Source organism: Homarus americanus, unplaced genomic scaffold, assembly GCF_018991925.1.
Source record: "Homarus americanus isolate GMGI-L3 unplaced genomic scaffold, GMGI_Hamer_2.0 scaffold40248, whole genome shotgun sequence".
Taxonomy (NCBI): domain Eukaryota; kingdom Metazoa; phylum Arthropoda; class Malacostraca; order Decapoda; family Nephropidae; genus Homarus; species Homarus americanus.
In genome coordinates this window covers 6,681,657-6,705,230 of record NW_024712526.1, presented here as the reverse complement: position 1 = coordinate 6,705,230, position 23,574 = coordinate 6,681,657, and the positions used below count along the sequence as shown (strand labels likewise).

The 23,574-nt window shown below is 36.3% G+C and overlaps 2 protein-coding genes and 1 long non-coding RNA gene across 4 annotated transcripts in view; 1 reads left to right on the top strand and 2 right to left on the bottom strand.

Moving 5' to 3' along the window:
* LOC121861675 (CWF19-like protein 2) overlaps positions 1 to 3,795 on the bottom strand; it is a 29,560-nt gene extending 25,765 nt beyond the window's left edge. For both annotated transcript variants that reach the window (XM_042359579.1, XM_042359572.1), the window contains exons 1-5: positions 3,604 to 3,795; positions 2,122 to 2,319; positions 1,705 to 1,869; positions 658 to 768; positions 100 to 306 (exon numbers count right to left, since the gene is read on the bottom strand). In XM_042359579.1, the coding sequence (XP_042215513.1) occupies positions 100 to 306; positions 658 to 768; positions 1,705 to 1,869; positions 2,122 to 2,319; positions 3,604 to 3,768 (846 nt within the window). In that variant the 5' untranslated portion in view covers positions 3,769 to 3,795. The remainder of the gene's footprint in view (positions 1 to 99; positions 307 to 657; positions 769 to 1,704; positions 1,870 to 2,121; positions 2,320 to 3,603) is intronic.
* A 661-nt stretch (positions 3,796 to 4,456) lies between these two features.
* On the top strand, positions 4,457 to 23,543 carry LOC121861625 (ubiquitin carboxyl-terminal hydrolase 37-like). The gene is made up of 12 exons (XM_042359505.1): positions 4,457 to 4,584; positions 6,338 to 6,412; positions 7,169 to 7,817; positions 9,198 to 9,392; positions 12,125 to 12,709; positions 14,424 to 14,606; positions 14,734 to 14,892; positions 15,291 to 15,468; positions 16,663 to 16,800; positions 20,178 to 20,289; positions 21,125 to 21,266; positions 23,410 to 23,543. The coding sequence occupies exons 2-12, from the start codon at positions 6,373 to 6,375 to the stop codon at positions 23,453 to 23,455; spliced, it is 2,427 nt and encodes an 808-aa protein (XP_042215439.1). The 5' UTR covers positions 4,457 to 4,584; positions 6,338 to 6,372; the 3' UTR covers positions 23,456 to 23,543.
* LOC121861668 lies at positions 21,764 to 22,113 on the bottom strand. Its single transcript, XR_006088057.1, has 2 exons — positions 22,064 to 22,113; positions 21,764 to 22,014 (listed from the first exon to the last, which is right to left on the bottom strand). It is a non-coding gene; the product is annotated as an uncharacterized LOC121861668 (long non-coding RNA).
* Positions 23,544 to 23,574: the final 31 nt, after the last annotated feature.

Genomic DNA, 23,574 nt, shown 5'->3' with positions numbered 1-23,574 from the left:
TCATACAATCAAATATTCTATAGTATATACAAGAAAAGATTTCATTATTTTGAAAGAAGTTAAAAATATCTTAAATAAAATTTTTAAGTACATCATTACCCCCCATCGTTGAGCCGCTATCTCTTCGAGTGATCTTTTCTCCAGCTTAGCTTGTTCTTCTGCTCGCTTCAAAGCCTTTCGTAACCAAGCAGCATCTAGTCCTATTGATGATGGCTCTGGTTTCATGTGCTCTTTTTTCTGTTCTTCCGGTAGGCCTGTTCCTCCATTTTTATAAAAAGGGTTCAGCTCCAGAGCATGGGATCCAGGCTGTGAAAAAAATCAAAACAATGTATAGTATTGTAAATACTGCACTGTACTCAGCACACATATCTCATATACATTACAAGGTTTCATCTTGCCTAAGGTGAAATCAATGGCTGTTTATCACTTCTAATAAGGGGAACTTTTCTCATATCTTTCCCTCTGGGGAGTTGGAGCAAATAGCAATCATTTTTTCAAAACATTTTTAATTTATGAAAATCAAAGTTTGGAAAAGTGGTTGCATGTTTCATGGCTTTTTTTTTTTACACAATAATACACTACTATTATCAGGCTTAAAACCTATGGGTGTAAATTACAAAGGCCATTTAACTTTGTCGTTGTCTTCAATGTTTTTACCTTTGCAGCTTCACGTTTCCTTCTTTCTTCTTCTTCCTTGGCCTTCTTTCTACTAGTGCCTTCACGTTCCCTTATTTCATCACGAGAGTATGTTCCAAAAAGGGAGGTCATCTGTGAAGAATTAAATATTACTAAAAATTCCAGAATCTCTATTGTATATGTTTGTACAGTATATTTTTTAGTTATAATGCCATCATGAACAACTATAAAGCAATTTTAGCAAAGCTTTTGTTAAGTTTACAAGAGCATCATCAATTTTTATGCTATTTTCCTATATTTGTAGGAAGTAAACCCCAGGTAACAAGAATACTTTAGTGGCTTAGTCTGAAATTTTGACATTAGAGACTGACTTTCTCTCTGTACATCATAGACCATAACACCCTACAAACTCTACCAGGCTGCAGGATAAGGCTCATGTCTTATGTGGTGGGAGTCCAGGGCATTACAGTACAGTGTACTGAATAAGATATGGATCTCTTAATTTTTTTATTTACAAATTGTATTATAATTATCTCCATGTTCATTTGAAAAAATGCACTACCATAGACAGAAGTTTTGCTATCCTGCAACTATACATATCGGTACTAAAACACATTGGCACAGTTTTGTCTAGAGGTAAGCTGAGATGGTTTGGCTATAAGGAGGGAATGGTTCAGAACAACTGGATCAAGAGATGCAAAAGTCTAAATGTGGAGGGGAGGAGAGCCAGGGGCACACACTTACTGGTTTTCTTAACCTCTGAATTCGAACCCTTTTGCACTGATTGTCACACTACAAGAAATACCATCTGATAAATTATTAAAACATACACTAAACCTTCTGAAATTCATTCCCAGAGCAGATTGAGGAATATATATATATATATATATATATATATATATATATATATATATATATATATATATATATATATATATATATATATATATATATATATATATATATATATATATATATATATATATATACACACACACACACTGTATACTATAATAAAAAAGGTACTGTATTTGCTTATAACAGAAGATACAGTAAAAAATGCAATACCTCCATCCAGCTGTCACGCTTTGTTTGTACTGTTTTGGAATCTTCATCTTGTACCCTTGCTTGTGAGGTACCTGGTTCTGAAGCATTGATTGTTTCCACAGTTTTAGGAACACAGGATGCTGACTTTTCCACCCACATCCCCTTCTCAGCATCGCTGTCACTGCTCTGTTACATGAGAAAAACTGATTAGTTCTTTTTTTCTGTAAAAAAAATATATATGTTATGGTACAGTACTCTATATACACTGACATGATGACTGTACCACACTACACAATAACCAAAAGTATATATATTTTTTCAAAGTGGGGGACCAAACTTATATATTTATTGTGTACTGTATACCATAGCTAAAAATAAAACAAAATGATACAGCCTCTGGTTACCCCTTGACCATACTACTGAGTAACTGCCACTTACTGCAGATGGAGAGGAGTCATTTCTCTTGCTTTTCTTTGATTTCTTTTCTTTCTTCTTTTTCTTGTCCTTTTTCTTTTTCTTCTTATCTTCCTTATGAGAATGAAGTTTAGATTCTACAGATGACAACATCCACAAGTGCTCACCTCGCTGACGAGCTGCTTCTTCTTTCCTTTCTTTGGCCTCATATGTACTCTTTGCCTGAAAGTTTAAGCAAAATAAAGTGAGCTTAGATTGCAATTCATGGAAATATAGTATACAGGTATCTCTTGCTATACGAATATTCACTTATACGAACATTCTATTCTTACGCCGCTTTGTCACTACAGTACTGTAAATTAAAGCATAACTTGCTTATATGAATATGGTCCCTCAGGTAATGTACCAAAGTTGTACCATAGTTCATGAATTTTTAAATGTGTTAGGCTCTAAATTACAGTACTTCAGGGTCCAATCATGCCAGAAAATAGTCCCATAACTGTATAGTAATTGTATATACATTACGTGGCCTAAGGGAGTTGAGTGATTACCTATGGAAGGAGTCACTTCTGGCTTACAGATATCCTCCAAAAATGGAACTCATCCTTAACCCGGAGGAGTGTCTGTAGTTTGGTAATATTTTACAGTACATTAGTTAGGTAGGTATTCATTCAAGTTATGGCTCCCTCATGACCTAAACACCAAAAACAAGAAGAGAATCACTTTTTCCTTTGACATCGACTAATTAAGATAAGATTAAGAAAGGTTTGGTCAAGTTTTCAGAGGTTTGTTTGTTTGTTTTATATTATATTTTAACCCCATGTTTAACCTCATCTTCAACGCCCTGTCCATTTTGTGCAAATCATGGTAATGTCTTAAAAAAATAAGAATTAGCCCCCAAAATTAAGGGTATTAGAGTAGTTCACTTGTTGCTACCCAAAGAATTTTGATAAATTTATGGGTGCAATCAATAGTTTAGACAATTCTAAGCCACTTTTCTTCTGTGATGTTTCCTGCACATACGACTTACATACAGTATACTGGAGGGTTCAGGGGGGGGGGAGCCCCCCAGGTTAGGAGATTAGGTTAGGTTAAGTCATTTGCGAGAGAAATGTCAAAGAAGAAAAGTGTCTTAGAAATGCCTATGTTAAACTAGTCATTGCAACCATAAAATTATTTGAGTGGCAACAACTGAAATTTTACCTAATAGATGTGATATTCGTTCAAATAACAATGAAAAACAACGTTCCTCTTCCTAAAACCTTTAGTATTTCTTGATACTATTTTAGTTTCGGTCATCCACGGAATCTTAGAAATTTAACTATTCTAATCATTAGGTCTGGGGTGAAGTCCAACAGTTAGGTTAGATATAGTCCCTGGGTTCTGTGGTTAGGTTAGGTTAGGTTAGGTCACATAAGGTTAGATGTCTTAATACTGGAATGACCGAAACTAAAATTTTACCATATTCTTTATTGAGCTTTAGTAACCACAGAACACTTTCTTTACCTTGTCTAAGATTGATTGTCTTGCCTCTCTTTCCCACTGGCGTTTCTTATCCTTTTCCCTTGAGCTTTCAAACTCAATGAAAGACATCGACATGATGGTGAAGTTTAAGAATTGTATGAGATATGTTTGAGCTGTGTTTGTTGACGGAGCATCTGCTTGAACCATCTTAAAACTCAGTTCCGTAAATATGTATATAAATGTTAGATATTTATAACATATTCTATTGCATAAAAAAATACCGACCTAGTTTTAATGTAATATTGTACCATATAAATTTGCAATGTAAAATTTTCTTGGCCATTTAAAATAATTGACACAAAAAAAACAGAAGAATTTGTCATTCGAGTTATAATCTCATATATAATTAAATAGAAATTAATAGGAAGATTTGAATGTCCCGATACTTAGTTTTACTGTTAATGCTATAATCTGGATATTATTATTTGAGAAGGAAAGCAAAGCGGGAAGTACAGCACGGTATGCCAGAGTAACGATAACTATTAATCCCTTGTGAGGCAAATGACCTACAATGCGCAACATATGCTACCGACCGCCCAATTGGCTAACAAGTTGATCAGTGGATAAAATTGTTAATTTAAGAATATAAAGTTGACTTTTTTCAATATTAAAACAATGAAAATTGAAAAGAAAAAATCTGCATAAGTTCCCCCATATGCCAATGCATGTCAAAGATTTGGATCCTTCTTCTAATTTAGATAAATCTGTATATAAATCTTTAAGATATTAAAGTATTTATTTCATTGTATATTTTATTTCTATCCTTATCTTGTGTTGACTCATGTGTTGTTTCTATTTTTTATTGCTAAACGACTACTCTGAGGTGAAGGAGGAGCGTCATGTGTGGGGAAGACTCTCACAACATCACTCTTCCCGCGCTTTCTGGGTGAGCGTGGCTGTCAGAGTCGGGTGCATCTGCGTCTCTTACTCCACAATGGTTTTTATCTTCTGAAGAGAGCCCAGGTTGGTTTTTATACTGTATTTTAAAAGTGAGTTTCATAATTTTAAAGGTTTTGTTGTTGGTTGGTATAGTTCTATCGATATTCAGCTGCAGTCAACAGTTTTAAGTGCGTGCTTCAGCAAAATGCTTGTCCTTGTGTACCCAAGAGACATGCTTATCACAAGGGGTTGCACAATCTCAGGGCCAGTGGTATTTAATATCTCAGTGTTGTTTACGTGTCAAGGGGGAAGTGGTAAAGACCAAAACGATAATCTTAGAATTTCTTTATATAAGAATAAGTGCTTAAGTGGTTATAATGGGGAACAGGTCACATCGCCGCCCACATACGTATTGGACCATTAGTCAGCCATATGATGCGGTTATTCACCACTGCATATTCAGATTGAAGTTATGGTTAATATATAAGACTAACCCGCCGATGCCAAACCAAACAAACCTACCCAACCTTACCTAACTTCCCCGGTATATTAAACAGAAAGAACTTACAGGTTAGTCCTATATATTAACCCCATTTTTTAACATTTCCACAAACTACAACAATCTCCAACAATGAAAATCCGACGTTTTTATAATTGTTTTCAATCAATTTCGCCTGTGGGTTAGTCCTATGTAATTACTGAATTGTTGCTCAATGATCCAAAAAATTAACATTTTAGGGGCTTAGGAAGTGTCATGTTCTTAAATATTTTGGTTAATATCTGGAGAGTGGTCAGGCCTCAGCAGCTACCGGACGGAATTTCTCCATGGAAGATAAAAGCTTTCTTACTGTGCCTTGAGAAACTGACAATAAATGCAAACATAATGCATTTTGTGAGATTTTTGTTTTTAACATACGAGGTTGGTGGAGTGCCACGTTTAGACTAAAACTCTTATTTGTAGAATAGTAAAATAAGAAATTAATGGTATTTTAGGTTAGGTTATATCAGGCCTGGTAGGGTCCGACTAATTACCCAAATGTACCCAAACATAGCCGGAATGAAGTCAAATAATGGTCCTAGATGAGTAAATCGGACTGCCAATCACTTCTCGACTAGTATTTGGTGTCAGAAAGTCACAAAAAATTGGAAAACTTACTTTAATCTGAGTTAATAGATCGCGTGCATGTAAGGTCAGGGGTATCTGTTGATCTTATAAAGTCTCATGCATTTTAGCAAGATTATCATGAGATTCAAAATTCATCCATGTGTTAATGTAGATTTTTTTATTTTATTTATTTATTTTTTTTAAACTTTAGACATTCAGTATTTTCTTCGATTTCAAAACAGAATGAGATAGATTTGCGGTACAGCAAAATCTCGATAGACAGGACTTAACTGCGTACTGTAAACTGTTATTCACCCTTTTCCGGAAAATCCAGCATCAGTCCGAACAGTTTATTTTTTTTTATTTTTTTTTGTTCATACATCCGGTTGAACAATGCGAGTGTCATGCGGCAGGTGTCTCAGTCTGAGTCCTGCCTTCATGTGTATAGTATGAGTGTGCTACTTCTTGCTACCTTCACTTATTTATGTGAACCGGGTCTTCAGTTGTAAGTTCCTTGGGAACTGCATTAAAAAAACTCCTCCACATGGTAAAAGGATAAAACAAAATGTAATGCCGTGTGTGTTGCGGTGACAGGAGTGAGTGAGAGACGACGTGTGTTGCGGAAGCTGGCGTTCATTATTTTAAAAACCTTTGCTATAGCAAATGAACACCTTGTTACCTGTACTGTAATAAGGCTACTGAATTCTAAGACTTCTATCTCATTACTTGCAGATTCTGTTGCTGTTGCAGTTTTAGAAATTTGAAAGATGGAATTTACGCCTAAAAAACAACCTAACTTTGGCTCAGGTAATTCACCATTGTTTTAGATCACAGTGATATACCAGTATTCTTTAGCAGTATGAAATTTTAAAACCTGATAACTTTTTGTGCAGGGGTACTTCTAAAGCTGGTCTATGTTCACCCACTTCTACACGTCTCCCATCAATATCACTCTCCCTCACAAAGCTTTCAATGTAGGTACAGTATTCAGGTTTTCTTGAAACTTCATTCTTTCTCCATTTTCGTACTCTTTGACATGTAAGCATTTACAAAGATGCATATCTCATATCACACTTAATTTAAGCCACAATAACCTATTTTATCACCCCTACACCACATCGTTTAACCCTTTCATGTCCTCCTGACCTGACCCTTCACGTGTACACCATCTTTCTCCTTTACCCTTCAACTTTATTTCACACAAAACCAAGACATTTGGGTTCCCTTTGTTCATCTTTATTTCATTTACACTTTTCTTGCTGTTCTGTTTGTGCCTACACACTTTCAAATGCCCCAGATTTTTTTTTTTTTTTTTTTTTTGGTGGGGGGGGTGGGGTTGTTCCTTCTGTGTTTAATATGAACCAAAAAGATGGGATTGTCTTCCTCACTTTTTCTTGGAAATTACCCCTTTATTTTCTGGTGTTAAATAATGTGTTTACCGGTATGGCTAATAAAACTATGTTTTGAAATTGTTTAAGGGAATTTTTTAAGTGAAATTAACTTTGAAAGAACAGTGCCCGAGTTTAATAAAACTAATTATTATTATTTTATTTTTTTATCCAGGCCCTCTCCGTCATAATCCTTACTCCACTGGGGGCCGTACTTACATAAAAAGATACAAGAAAAGAACTGGAAATGGCAGTACTCCACGGTCATCACTTGTTACCCCACCTAGGACCAGTTTGCAAAAAAGATTTTTGTCACGAACTGACAAGATAGTGAACATTTCATCTAAGCCTCAAACACAGCATGGTGATGGACAGACCTTGGGAAAGTGGTTAAGTAAAAAAGGAACTCCTCAAGCCATTAAACGGCCATTTAGTGCTATTAATGGGAAAGAGAATTTAGATGATCCTTACCGTGTTTTTACAGACAGTGATAGTGAAGTCTCTGAGATTGGAAGCAAAACCAACAATCCTCTTGACTCTTCGAATACCCTCTCGGATAGTGATTGTGAAATATTTGACAGGAAGAACAAAACTTCTGGGAAGGAGAACTTATTTTTTGGACCTCATAAAAACAGCTCAGTCAAAGTATATACGAAAAAGAAATCGTTGAACTTGTCTAAGTCAAGGCTTGTTTCTGATATTTCTCCAGAGAAAGTTGAAAGGGCTTATGGGTCCAAACTTTCATCTGAAGCCGAAAAGGAAAATATACCAACAGATATTAAAGGAGAACTTGCGGAAGAAATTACCTCGCCACATCTCATTGGGTAAGTAAGCATGATGCTGTCAAAAAGCATTAGAATATTATCCAAAATACATCGTCCTTAACCCTCTCAACCTCGGAGCCTGAGACACATACGTGCATGAAAACTTACACTCAACCTCAGAGGTTTTTGGCAAAGATCATTGAAAAAAATATATATTGGAGGGGGGGGGGCACTCATGGAATTGTTTTATTACTTGCAGTGGGGTCTCTACTAGCATAAAATTGTCTGAAAATTCTATGAAACCATAAAAAAAAATGAAAATTCTTGAAATTTAAGTCACTTTTCGAGTACAAGTTGAAAAGGTAGAAAAATGTTAAGTAACATCTCGATTTCCATTCATATTTTGCTTGTATTATGGTGTTTATTGATATGTACTATACCCTGTATACCAAAATAAAGAACAAAGCATATAGAATATTGTAGTACAGTATAAGGAAAAATATATACCACAAAAACTCATGGAATAATTAAAGGGCCGAGCGGCGCACCCTCCTCTCACTCTGATGGCCAGAGCGACACTGACTTCGTGCTGCGCTGCCACTCACACGATGACCAATACTATCTTGGGGAAGGTGTTAAGGCCCATACAAAGAAAATGACTTCTGTCAAATGGCATCCAAAGTTCAGTCAGTTTCACTGAATAGTTTTGAGATATTTGAAAATATAGCCCATTGGCGTCGCGAGGCTGAGCGTAAGTTATTTTGTGTTCGACGCCACAACAGCATCTTGCGAGGCTGAGAGGGTTAAGATGAGTAGCTTTAGAGGTTGTGTGTCTTGTTGCTCATCCTTTAAACCTTCAGATTTTCCTCTGCTATAATAATGTAGATCTGTTGTTATTAGCTTAAGAATCTTACTTGTCTGAAGTGTCTGCATCATATATGTTGTGGAGAATTTTCTTTCCATCCCTATCCAAGTTTGGAGTTTTACTTTCTTGCTGAGTACCCAGCTGCAGATTGATTTGAATAGGATTTTATGTTAAGTGTTATTGCCCAATTAGTGTTCTTATTCTTCACAACTTACAGATAAACATTTTGTAGCCAACCACATTAAGTGGTTGGTACCTATATTTTTCACTACCCTTGCTACTAAGTTCTTGAGGATAAGCAGAGTCCATTGTACTGTATCTGTAGTAAGAAGGCATTATCTTCATCTGCTGATAGCTTTGGGTCATTCTTATGAAAAATTTTCACTTCATGTTTGTATGCAATTGTATAACCAAGTTCTCGAGTTTTTATACTTTGTGTGGAAGAGGGAACATCTCTGCATCTACTGTATATAAGTAGCCATGTTATTTTGCCAATAACACATAATTTTGAGCTGTGGAGCACCCTGTTCATAATTTATATTGTTAAATGAAATTAATTTTTTTAATTCTTTCAGGTTTCCCAACTATGGCAATACCTGCTACCTGAACTCGGTCATTCAATCTCTGTTTGGCTTACCGGCTTTCTTGGGTGACTACAAGGTTGTGGCTTCCCAGCTTAGCATGCCTCATACATCACTGTCATTTGGCCTGAGTCAAGTTCTCTCCAACAGGATGAAGGGCCAAGTTTCTGGAGTTAAGCAGTCACTCAAGTGAGAATGACTTCATTATTAAATAATTATAAATATCAGTATTAATACATAGTGATTTTATTAACACTAATACAGGGTGTCTACTGACCTGGAAAAGGCAGGGAATTTTACAAATATACCTGGAATTTTATGTGAATTCGGTTCAACTTAAAAATATTGTTATTTTGACAGCACTCTTACCATAAATTAATGCTGTACTGTATAATAGATATATAATTAAACTTATAGGAACAAATTCCAGTTAATAGTCCACTCCAATAATTGAATTGTTTGTGTACCTGTCATATTTCATGTTAGCGATCAAATAACCAAATATTACAGGTTATATATACTAATTCTGCAATGAGTATTGCCAGAGAGGAATTGTTCTTATAATTAAGTGACTTGATTTAAGTGGATTATTCCACATATTAATCATGAGGCATACAGGTAGTCTGCGCTTAACGTTGATTCAGTATTATGTCGCTAAACTTTAAAGACCAAAAACTTTTTTACGTCCTGGTGATCCGATACTACGTTGTTTTGCTTCATCATGGACTACTTTCTATGGCGTATCACCCTCTCTCGGCTCGACGCAGATTCAGTGACTCACCACCCTCCTCTGCTCCCACCACACTCCTCCCCTCCCACCATCCACCTCCTCTACTTCACTACCCACCACACACTCGCTCTACCACCTCTTCCCATCAGTGAGTACCAATACAAACTTAGTACAGTGGTCCCTCAGTTAACGAACACAATTCGTTCCACAGAGTCGTTCGTTAACCGAATTCATCGTTTCAATGGGATATTGAGTAATTGGTTCCAGCTCACAGAAAAGTACATAGAAAGTAAAAATAAATAAATTTGCAGTAAAGTACACCTACTTTGAGGTGTGTATGTAGAAGGTTCCTGGTTGATGATGATGGGATTTAGAAGTGGGGGTGGAGGAGAAGGGAGAAGAGAAGGAAGTGGGGATGGAGGAGAAATCACCTTTCAGGGGACCCATGCTTGATGCAGTAAAATTTGAAGTTCACTAGGTGTAATTCAAGATTATTTTATTTAAATCAACACTGCACTGCGCTATATATTATCAATATGTTAACTAAATTTCAGAATGACCAATAATTTCAATGTAAAAATGCAAAAATATTCAAGACACCAACAAAATCGATGTTCTCTCCACTGTCAATAAAGCCAAACTGACTCCTGGTGTCTGAGTCAAGCGGCTGGTGGGTGCACAAAAAACTAGTTCCCTGTACTGCATATATTATCAGTATGTTAACTAAATTTTAAAATGACTAATAATTTTAATACAGTATAAAAAATGCAAACATATTAAAGAGCATAACTCTTGATATTACTCCACTGGAAATGAATGTAAACATTGAACAGATTACTGAATTGGCAGACTAGCCCATCAGCTGATGCTCACAACAAAACGTGTTACATGTAAGGATTTTGTTAACCGAATTGAAGATCCTTATGGGAGGTAATACGTTAACTGAAATTTCGTTGATCGAACCGTTCGTTAATTTAGGGACCACTGTAGTTGTATATGTATTTACTATTTTCTAAAGAAATGGCTATGATTTTCTGTATATGCAATGTATTTCATGGGGCAAAGGGAGGCTCAGGAATGTAACTCCTGTATTTTATCTATTTTTTATGGGGAAAATTGATCCGCTTAACACCGTTTCATATAACATCACATTTTTGGGAACGTAACCCCGACGTTAAGTGAGGACCCCCTGTATTGGTGGATCAGGTTTTTTTTTTTTTTTTTTTTTTGTACACCACGTCCAGGTCGACCTACGTGAATCGCACAAATCCGAGGAGAAAAATATGGAGGGGGGTATCAAGGTCTTTGCCGAGGTTCTTCACTAGGCTTGGGGTGGGTCGCAAGAGGGTCTTCAGTTTCTTGATTAATATCATTTATATCATCTTTAAATTCCCAATAGTATGTACAGTAACTAAAACAACTATCTGTGCATACTTTGTGGGAAACAATAGAGACCATGGACGATAAATTTTGGTACATGAGGGCTGTCACTAGTCACACGTAAAATTTTGGAGCATATCGGCCCCCACCTGCACAGATACTGTAGTTGTTTTAGCTTGTCTACATATTGAAAACCTCCAATTTTGTTATTCAGTCATAATAAATACCGAATTAATGAACCTGAAATTTTTCAAATTTACTCCTGGAAAGCCAAGGAATTTTGTTTTGTCTGGCCAATAGACACCCTGTAATAGTAGCTACTTGTATGTTTAATTTAGGCCCCTCCAGTTGTGTTTTGCTGGGGTTTTAGACTGAAGTACCAACCATATTTGGCTGTTGTTTTTTCTTTGGAATACTACAGAACTACCCTCCCCTTAAAGTACTTGACACCATGTTTTCTCATCATTTACACACTCACACACATACATATACACTTTTCCCCCATATTTCCAAATTCACTTAGGAATATATCATATCAAATACTACAGTACAATACTGTATGTTATAATGACCCCATTGTAAGCTGATTTGCTGAGCTTTCATGGGGTATTACTGTACATGTTGAAATGTATATACCCTTAATTACATTAATTCTTAAAGGAGGAAAATTCCTCTTTATAAAATGCTTAACTATAAGTCGTTTTTCTCTGGAAAACATACCTGATGTATAATGAGGACCCCCTGTACCATTTTTTTTTAATTTTGCTGTACATTATCAGTGGTGTAACCATTTTACATTTATTCACAACAGGACTATTAAGGAGAATCTTGAGCGAGTCGATGGCTCTTTTTCTGGTTTTAAGATGCAGGATGCAAATGAGTTCCTGACCCGGGTACTTGACACCATAAAAGATGAGATCGACCGTTGCCACATGACCACTCCCAGCCCTGACCGCCCAGTAAGCTCTCGGGCGCTTGTTAACACTGCAAAAATAGATGTCGATGAAGATATTTGCCTTAGTGGTGCTCCGATGAATGTATTAAGTTTATCCAGCTCACCAGAACCTTCGAAAGGTGCAGACGGTGATATTGGCGATGACATCACAGATAATGAAGTGATTAATGTTCCGGAGACAAACGTCCGTTATATGAATGAGAAGGACATTACAGGTATTAAGGTCATAGACGCAGAAGTTGAAAATAGTAAATGTAAATCCACATACTCCTACACAAATGGCAAAAAATTAGTAGGAAGAGAAATTGCTGTTGATCCAAGATGCACAGTTAATGCACAGGAAGTTACACCTAGAAAAACCTGTGAGGAAGAAATAATGCCTAGAAATCCCGTGAAGGATAACTTTGAATTTCAACTGCTGGAGTCCTACAGATGTTTAGGGTAAGATACAGGTGTTTTATTTATTTATTGTTTACCGTGGTAAGTTAAGTTTAGAAAAGTGTTTGTCTTTTACCTTCACTAACTGCATCAGTCATCCTGTGTACTGCATTACATTTGCATGTTGGAGATCTAGCAACAACATTTAGGATATGCCAAATCAATTTTGCACTTGGTTGTTGAAAAAAATAAGTATACACGTGCTCCTCTACTTACGAACGAGTTACGTTCCTGAGACTTGTTTGTAAGTCCAACTTTACTCCTGTAGATACTAAACATATTGTAAAAAAATGAAAAGATTGCATATATTTAGTACAGCTATACCCTTTAATACAGCCTTAAAACCTGGCTCACTCTTCTCCTCAGGTAATATTTGTTCTTTCTGGAATTTTCTTAAAAATAATCCAGTCACATTAAACACCTGTTCTGGCAGGTAACCCCCCCTTAGTGATGTTTGTATCTCAGAAAGTTTGTAAGTTGAATTTTCTTAAGTAGAGGAGCACCTGTATACTGTTGCTACTGTGTGTGTGTGTCAGAGAGATAAAGTTAATGAATAAAGCTAACAGTTTAAAGGGTTATCAATTCATATCAACTCGCTTTTTGAAGGGACATTCACTGACATGCTACTTTAATCCTCATGAAATTAAGATGGGGGATCAAGGAGAAATTGGATTTGAAGTTATGGTTTAAAGTCCTATATAAAATCTCGTGTGAAAGGAAGGTAGTCATCTTAAGTATTGGTGCTATCTACAGTACGGTGTTAATCATTTCTGAGAGCAAACAACATGATCTGGTTAGTCATAATAGCAGTATACAACTTTTATTCAATTGTTATTATTGACACCAATTGAGGTTAAGGGATTTATTAGTTTCTGTATTCTACAGTAACTAAGATGGCTTTTTTTCTCCTTCCTTCAAAAATGGGGCTAAAAAAATCATTGCAGCCATTATGTGTAGTTGCAGGTCTTCTGCAGGCTAATGAATCCCCCAGATGTCTCCAGTAGGCTAAATTTACATTGAATATGGTTAATCGATTGATTGATAGAATATACTTTTTATATACATGTGTTGTTAATCCACTTTTGGTAGGATCATTTGAACGGAATAGGAAGAAGATACAGTATAGAATTTCAGGAACATTAATTGCTATACGTCATGAAGAATTTTTAGTGCCAATTTCAAGGTTTTTACTATTAAAGTATAAAGGAAGATAAGTAAAATTCTTTTGACGTTGGTCTGCAAATTTCATATGCTGTATACAGCACATATAAACCTGTATTTCATTTAGCTTATTGTTTTAGAGAGACATGTTCCGTATCAGTTGAACATATGCACGGAATTTGTCTTTAGCTACATAACATACCGTACATACATTTCCTTGCACTAGGAGTCTTGATTGCAGAAACCTTTTAACATTGTTTCCTGTCATTTTGGAAGGGGTACATAGGAATTTATACTATCTGCTCATGTGTTTGGAGGTTAACACAAAGTCTTAGATAAATAGAGTTGGATTTTAACAAACATTCATCTCATGGTGTGCCACATTAAGAACTTCCAGTTAAGATTGGTAAGAGCATTTCCTATTGTTGTCCTGATCATTGGTACTTAGGACTTGGCTGTGCTGTGAAAAGCAACTTTTCCACCTGTGGTGTTAATTTGTTTTGCTAATATACAGTGGTTATCTGCTTTTTCAGTAAACTTGTATATTTCTCTCCAGGTGTAATGAAGTAGAAGGGAGGAGACAGGAATATTTTGGTCTGTACGTGAATCTTCCAGAAGGTCAGGATTCAATCCAGGATGCTATTTCCTCATACATGGGTGCAGATGAAAGGGAACTGAAGTGTGAAAAGTGTGGTCATAACCAGTCTTCTGTTGTTACTTCAGTTACCAGATTGCCCAGGTAAGAATTGTAGCATGTGATAAATCTGTGAATTTTTAACAAAATGCATGTCTTTATTCATAGTTTTGATTGCTATAGTGGTTGAATTTTGGTTAATAACTTAAAAAAAAATTATTTTTTTCTTCAGAATACTTATTATCCAGCTTAAACGGTATGAATACAAACCAGAACAACACGAGAGTGTGAAAATGTCATCACGCGTACGTATCAACCGTTGGCTCAGCTTAAATTCATATTTGACCAGTGATGGATGTGGACCTTCTCACTGGAGTCCTCAGACTGGCAGGTAAAAACTTTGTGTGTAATAATTTTATTTTATGTCTGTATTTTGAATGTGGATGAGATTTGAAACAGTGAAATGTATGAAGTGCAAAAACAAAGTGCAAAATAAAAATATTACTTTGATATCCATTCTATAATTGGTGATAAGTCCTCTATAAAAAAAAATCTCACTCGAACCCTGAAGAGTTGTTTCATGCATTTGTGAAATTTGTATCGTCGGCAAATTTTCATTAGGGAAACTGCATAATGTTAGGTGTCATACCTGAACATTATATTTTATCTTTGTTAATAACTTACAATAGTTTACCACTTCAAATTTTGTTCAGGAAATCTTACCTTGGTGTTAGTTGTTCCTGAACTTTCTGTGGTCAACATTTTTTTTTTTTTTTTTATGAATTGCAGTTACGTCACACCTCGGACACCAAAGCAGGCGACCCTAACTGTTCGTAATCTGTCGTCTGAGTTGAATATGTGTGATGGAAAGAAGGATGAAGAAGAGCTCCCTTGCTTTCTTAGTCCAGCTAAGCCTTCTGGGAGTTTCACCGCCACTACCTCTGATAAAGAAGATGAGGAACTGCAGGTAGGTTTTTATAAGCACCTTATACTTTTTCTGGCAATCAGTCTCAAGTTAGGTGGCTCTAGTAATTAAGGCAATTTGCCAAGGGATACTTTATTTTGAAAGGGCCCCCTTAAATCAGCCAGAGCTAATCTATTTGGATATGTTGACCATAACTCTCCTTCATGCCAGCTCTAGGGGGCCAAAGATCTTCTTGTTAAGTTCTGACTGTCTTGTCAGCACTCAGTTTGCCAATACAACTAACTGCTCCTCCATCTATGACTCCAAATAAATCTGAAGTGAATGTGGGTCAAGCTGACTTCTTGCACCTTACTTCTTGACAAAGAATCATAATGAATTTCTATTTGTTCATATCTGCCATGGTTGGCTGTTATTCATCAAATATTAAAGTGTTTTTTTTTTTTTTTTTTAATGTGAATGTTCACCATTTTACTACATTTTAGTAGCCCATACACGAGTTTTGTAGTTAGGAAACCTATTTTTTTTCCATTCTCTAACTGGCCACATTACAATACTGTACAGTATACTGTATTGAATACTGTACTAAAAAAACAAGGATTAAAGATGTGGCTAGAGGATATGAACAAGTATATTTGGATATTAATACCTATCTTAAACCTTTCACTTTTGGCATCAAATGGCCACAGTCTGCAACACCAGATATTTTACCTAATCAATCAATCTCTTAAGCCTTTCCTGATAATTTCCACACTTGTGTATCACCTTTACTCTATTACTGGTATTATCTGATTTGTTGAGGTTTTGTGCCTCTTGATCCTAAACCACAGAAAAGCGGGAGTTAGTAAAGATAGACAGAAAATGGTGGATTACATCATAAGCTTGGCCCTGATCCCCGCATTTAAGTTAAGAGAAAAGCTAGTTTGACTCTTCAGGCTTCTACGCCCTTAACTCATGAGACATAAAGGCAAGCATGAACTTAGCATGCTTCCCAGTTGGGCGCTGTAAATGCTTCTGCTCTTCACCTTACACAAGGATGTAGGGGAGTGCACCCCCCCAAAGTTATGTCTCCTATTTAGTCTGGAAGTCTTGTATGTTCCTTTCATCTTGAACTAGAATAGGCTATTGAATTAGAAAAATAAAAAATGGCTGTGTCAGTGTAATGTAAAGGGTTGGCAGTTCTTTAAATGTATGCCGTTGAAGATTTTGCTTATATAAACATGTTTTCTTTCTTTACAGGAAGTGATGCGCCGTAGCATGGATGATGTTGGTGGCGTACGCGAAGAAGATGAAATCCAGCAAGCCATTAGGTTGTCCCTCCAGGAATTGGGAATGAGTTATACACAAGAAAATCAGGGAGAAAATGCAGAAGGCAAGGTTTGTAATTATAATTACAGAGATAGGTTTGGTGTAAATATACTGTATATCATAGTTACTGTAATTTCTTTATAAAATCTTTTTCCAAGCCTAGGTGGCGATCAGAACTAAGTTAAATAGAATTTCTGTTAAATCTGAAGTTTTATAGATTACTATACTGTACAGGTATATGTATGGGGCGGGGGGCAAAATTCGCGGGGATTAGGTTCTCATTATGGCTGCGAATCGCCAAATTAGTGAATAACATTTGAGGAGGATATTTACATGTACAATGAAATGTATACAGTATTCCCTTTGTGTTTGCCCTTAAGACAATTATTTCTTTTACTTGTAATACTGTATATGTGTGCAGATACACACAAAACACATACAAATAAATAACAATTGGAAAATCTTCTCACAGTTAATCAGAAACAAATTTATTAAAAATGTGAGTCTACCCTCAAGGCCCATGCTCTATTAATAAATTACTGTAATAGAGCACGGACTTGAGGGTAGACTGTCACATTTTTTTAAATTTGTTTCTGATTATTTGTGAGAGTATTTTCAAATTATTATTTATTTGTTTGTGTGAGTGTCTATACACACACACACACATTTACAATACAGATAAAGGAAATTACTGTATCTAGGATGAATGGCTCCGTCCCAGCCGCAAAAATATCGGCAACTTTAAAACTACCCACAGACACTCTTGGGTACATCCAGGGTGTCGTCCGTGAATAACCGAGAACCGCAAAGTAAAAATCTGCGAACTTGGCGGGGGTGGGGGGGGGGTCACTCTATTACACAAATAAATTGACTACTGAATTCTTCTGCCATAAAGTTTCTTGTATGTTACGAATAAAACGTCCAAATACCATGTATGTTCTGAAATGAGAAGTATTGTGATGATAACATGGATAACCTAGCATGGCCTGTCCTTTTAAGTACTGTATTCTGCACTTTAGATATCTAAGGCAGTTCTCTTTATTTGGATAGTATATGGACCCAAGTTTCAATAACTCATGCAATTAATATATAAGGTATGTAAATAAGATTATTTGTCAGTGCCTGGGACAAAGCTAATTTTAATTCTAGTAAATGTTAGTTAGCTATATACCTTCCTGTTCACTACTTTTTGTGTGTGCTACCACATGTATACAGTATGTTTATACTGTACCAACATGCAGCAAATAGATGATGGAAATCAGAATCTTATTCCAAGCCAGAATCAGGCTTAAACTGTTTATGAGAGTTATTGTTGCTGAATGTTACTACAGCCAATACCATGGTGATATGGTTATTCTATTTGATAAATGTGTGTGTGAACATTCCTGCTTGCTGGCTAAAGCTGGTAGGTAAGAGTCTGGTTCATGTAATTGAAGTAACCATGACTAGACTCTTACTCATCTGGTTTAGCCAGCACTTGCTTCAGCTGGTGCTCCTGCTTGATTTTGATAAATGTTCATGTGTATGTATATAGATATACAGTAGAAGTCCAAAAATCCGGACTGCTTGGGGATTGGGTCGGTCCGGATTTTCCGGATTCTCAGGCAGTACTTTTAAAATTAAAATTTAAGGAGGAATAAAGAAGAGATGAACAGGTACATTTTGATAGTTTATTCATTAGCAAATATGGCATCCTTCGTTTATCAAAACGAGTAGTTTTAAAGAAAAAGCTATGAATTCTGGAATTTTATTCTTTGCCTTTTTTTATATTATAAATTGTAGACTTTCCAATGTCGTATGTTTCCATTCGAACAGCACTTCTCACACCACGTTCTAGTTTCTTAATTATTTCAAGTTTGTCACTCAATTTCAACGTGTTCTTTCTCTTCACACAACGAAGTTTATCTACTTTAGGAGCCATTATTATGGGCTTGTACAGTACTCTGTGAACGGAAAAAGTGGGACTCAACATTACATACGTTGTCACAGTTTGATTGCTCGTTTTAAAGTGGCGACCGTGCATGGTCGCTTGTTGTCGCTGTGCAGCTGTGGCGCTCACGCATGCGCACATACACGCAAAAGCCAGCTTAGAAAAAATTTGAGTTTTCGAAAAGTCCGGATTCTCGGGTGGTCCGGATTTCTGGCATCTGGATTTTTGGACTTTTACTGTATCAAATTATTGCATTACAGTGCAGTGTTTAAAAAAAAATCATCTTGAGGACTCTTACCGTTTTCATGCATAATTAACTCCTTTACTACGGGGACATCACTTTTAACATTTTATTTGACTTAACATCAAATTAATATTTAGCTGAGGGGGCCCCATACACAAAGTAATTAGATCCATTTTGCAATCTTCCACATACAATAAGAGACTGTTTATTGATACTGTACAAGTTGTTAAGTCTGAAAGAATTTTCATTAAAATTTGGGATAAGGCATGGTGTCAGGTAGTACAGTCAGTTAATGGTGAGATATTTACTAAGATTGCAAATTCAGCCCCATTGTAATTTTAAGGTGATTTAGATTATCACCCCTTCCACACACATGCAATTGTCTAACCTTGGTATATAACACATCCTCCCATCCTCTGGGTGTTCTGAACACAATAACATCTCAACTGGTAGGTTTCAGCTGCAAGAACTTGTATACCAGTACACTAGATTCCAGGTGAAGATCTTTTGAGTTATTTCATTTATGGAATTCTTTTTGGGTAAATGAACCCAAATTTATTTTGCTCTTTGATGATAAGGCTTCTTTACAGGCTGTGCAGATAGCAAGTGATTTTTCATGTCCATGTGCCCAGCACTTGCACGGCAGACAAGCTAATATTTTGAGAGGTAAATTCACTACATGGGGAATTTATCAGGTGCTTTGTGATCCCACTTCTGAGTACATGTTTAACCGGGAACAGACCACTTGTCATCACTATAACAGGATTGGTGGCCTATATCAGGTGCAGGCAATTTATATCTACATCATGCCACTAACTGCCTCTATTCAGGTGTGAGGTGAGGAGTTATGACATCACAAGTGTTTCGTTATTGACACCAGCTGGAAGCTACAGTTATCCACTTGACGGAGAAGGGCATTTAGACTGACATAAGTGATCTGTGATAAACAATAAATTTTAAGGTTTTAAGATGTTTGAACCTTTCCCGTAGATAAAATCTGGGTAAACAAATTTACTAAAAAAATCTGTATGGGCGATTAAAATTTTTATTTTTATTTTTATTTTTTTTAGCTATCTGGTCAAGTAAATTCCAAGTCACTTTCTTGGGATATGTAAATGTTCCACATAATATGCACAACCGGTTTCTTGGTAATTAAAACAAAAATAAAATTGCATTACATTCTTTTGGAATCCCACTTCTAACTTAGCTGCACTGTATGTTACTTTCATATTGAAGATTTAAAACTTAATAGAAATGCCTGACCTTCCTCAGGATGATGAGAAGGGGCAAAATAGTCTCGTCATTGAAGAAAACGGGGAGAGTGACCGGCATACTTACTGCCTAATTAGTGTGATCAGCCACTTTGGTCTCACAACTAACACTGGTGAGTAAAAATATTCATAAGTAAATTGTTTGGAATTGTGGATATGATAGGTATTATTAAAATAGTGTTAAAGCAGTAAACTGCATATACAGTAGAATTTTTGGGTAGTCTGATTCCCCCTTTTATAAAAGATTAACCGGGATAAATACAGACCACTGTGTTTTATTTGTGACTTTCAAAACAAGGATATTTTAAAACATTTATTTCAACGGTATTTGTTCTTTGAGAAGATATACTTTTGCTACACCAATTTTTTGCTTTCAATCTCCATTATAGTTCTTGCAAAATCACGGATAGCACAAGTTAAGATTTTCACCTCTGCTGTGTTGTGAAAATGAAACCTATGAGAATATTAGGATGTATTTAGAGTTTGTAATTAAAATTTTAATCATATTTTAATGAATAAAAACAATGATGATAATAGTTTACAATATTATTCTTATAAATGGCATCATCTTGCTTTCATAGGTTGATATATCTTACAATTTCATTCATTGTGGTCATAAAAAGAGCTGTTGCAGGTTATTTCGTTTATAGAATATGAATGTTTGTTTATACTGTACGAGACTGTACATTTGTAGATCTTCTGGGGTAAAGTCATAATGGGTTCCCCAAACAGTCTTGTCAAGGAACATAACCCCCACATATTCTTCTGGGGTAAAGTCATAATGGGTTCCCCAAACAGTTTTGTCAAGAAACATAACCCCCACATATTCTTCTGGGGTAAAGCCATAATGGGTTCCCCAAACAGTTTTGTCAAGAAACATAACCCCCACATATGAGTGTGTGTGTGTATATAGTATATAACTGTTGAGTAATAAGTTTTGTTTTGCAGGGCACTATGTAGCAGATGTATTCAATTGTGAAGAAGACAGCTGGTTCCATTATGATGATGAGTGTGTTGTAAAAATCCCAGAGACTGTTGTCTTTGCAGAAGGTCGACAGAAGAATGGCTACATCTTCTTCTATATGCATAAGTAAGCAAAAATCATATAGTACAGTATTTCCATAAATACATTATTGGTAGTCCCAGTGTTTAGGACCAAACCCATTGTGGTATACAGGTATCCCTCATTTAACAATGGGATTGTGTCGTTCAAAAATCTAACATTAAGTGAAACGAAGGAATAACAACGAAGCACGGAAGTTAACAACAGGTTCAAACGGCAGGGCGGTAAACATCGAGCACAGTACTCACTAATAATAATAAGAGTTCATTATAAACAGTTCAAAGTTATACAATTGATTTATTAACACCAAACTTCTATATAAATGATGTGGTTCAGAGCTAAATGATTTAGTGTGCACAAGGTGAGCCTAATTTAAACAAATTGCATACATAAAAAAAAAATATTTTACAGGGCTGCCTCACTTATCGCAAAGGTTACGGGCATGAAACTTGTTGCGAATAGCGGAGCAATTTCTCCCATAAGAAATAATGTAAAGAAACAAGGGCATATCAAATAAACATCAATAACAAACAGTGAGTTTATTAGGCATATATGTTTACAAGTACAGTATACAGGGGTATTTTACATGTTTGAATGTTTATGTGCGTAGGTATGTGAGGTAAGTTTTAAACATACTGTTAATTTATCTCTGATGTGCTGTGCTGCTTGCTTGCTGAAGTTGGCATTAGGGGAGAGGGAGAAAATTTACTGGGATGAGAGGAGGCTGGGGTCGTAAGCCACCTCACTCATCATCAATGCCAGGGTCGTCAGCCACCTCACTGCCAGTCACCTCACTCATCATCAATGCCAAGGTTGTCAGCCACCTCACTCATCATCAATGCCAGGGTCGTCAGCCACCTCACTCATCATCAATGCCAGGGTCGTCAGCCACCTCACTCATCATCAATGCCAGGGTCGTCAGCCACCTCACTCATCATCAATGCCAGGGTCGTCAGCCACCTCACTCATCATCAATGCCAGGGTCGTCAGCCACCTCACTCATCATCAATGCCAGGGTTGTCAGCCACCTCACTTTCATTATCGCTGTCCATTTGCATTGAAAGCTGTTGTTCTCTACTACCTTCTGTTGCAATAAAGGTGTTTTAAGGCGCTGGGTCTGGTCATCAATCCATGTGCTCAACATCCGCTCCATACTCTCCATCTCGGCATCACAGAACCTCGTCACCTTCGTAGCCCTCAGTGGTGTTGCAGACCCGGCCATCTCCTTGATCTTGTCGGCACTTTTAACTATAGAATGCACCGTAGAGGGAGCCAAGCCGTGCACGTGCCCAATCACTGACGTTCCTTCTCCGTGTTCATGTCTTTTTACGATATCCAATTTCATGTCCAGTGTAACTGCCACATGTGATCTCTTAGCAACATTGCTGGGAGTTTTAGTAGCTGGTCGCTTAGACATTGCGAGATCACACAAAACACACGCCAGCACGTGTGAGACTGAGGCGAGCGGGAGCGTATGGCGGAGGAATACGTACAAACGCTGTCCTACGCGATGGTTGAGGCACGCAGTTCAACATTTTTGCTCGTAAGAATTTGCGAATAGTGGAAATGGGTAACAATAAATTGATTGCGGATAAATGGGATGAAGAATACTGAGGCTATGAATTAGGGGGTTTGCTTGTATATACAATAAGATTGGTGTATAGCATATAAAATACAATAGCAGACATTTTATATAAAAAAAAAGGTTCTTTCCACACTCAAACCATCCTCTGGGTGATGCAAAATTTTGAGGAACTAGCTCACATTATCATTCATGGAGTGAGGTTAATCATGTTTTGTTTTTGAGTGGCCAGCCAGTCTAGTGTTCTCATAGACTCATTTTCTATACTCTGAGGCAAAGTCAGTGCCAGGCTGACCCAGCCAGGGTAGCTATTGAACCTAGACATTATAGCTTTCAAATTATAGATAGTGGTCATATCAGTTCTGTTTGAATAGAAAATAGTTTGCAGTCTCAAATACATCCAATTATTACACTATTTGTATTTTCTTATGGTTGCCAAGTGCAAGTTTCTCTCTGATCATCAGTTTTGTTAACATGCAAACAAGCATGTGCATATGCACTGTAATACTTGGACAGATTCAGCATTACCTAAAGCAAGTTTTAATGTAAATCTAATATTGTTTTTTTTTTTTTTTTTTTACTTTTCAGGGATCTCTTTAAGAAGATGGAGAAGAAAACCAGTGTCAATAGATAATAGATGTTTTCTGTAGTGTTTGTAAATAATTGTATAGTGTTTTATAATATTTACTTTAAAATTAGATAATTGTACAAAAATCATTCATTGTTAATGTTTAAAATTATAATTTGTTTGTA

Coding starts and splice junctions, on each gene's coding strand:
- LOC121861625 (XM_042359505.1), top strand. CDS start 6,373: ATGGAATTTACGCCTAAAAAACAACCTAACTTTGGCTCAG. Junction 6,413..7,168: donor ACAACCTAACTTTGGCTCAG/GTAATTCACCAT, acceptor TTTTTTATCCAG/GCCCTCTCCGTCATAATCCT. Junction 15,469..16,662: donor AAGAAGATGAGGAACTGCAG/GTAGGTTTTTAT, acceptor CTTTCTTTACAG/GAAGTGATGCGCCGTAGCAT.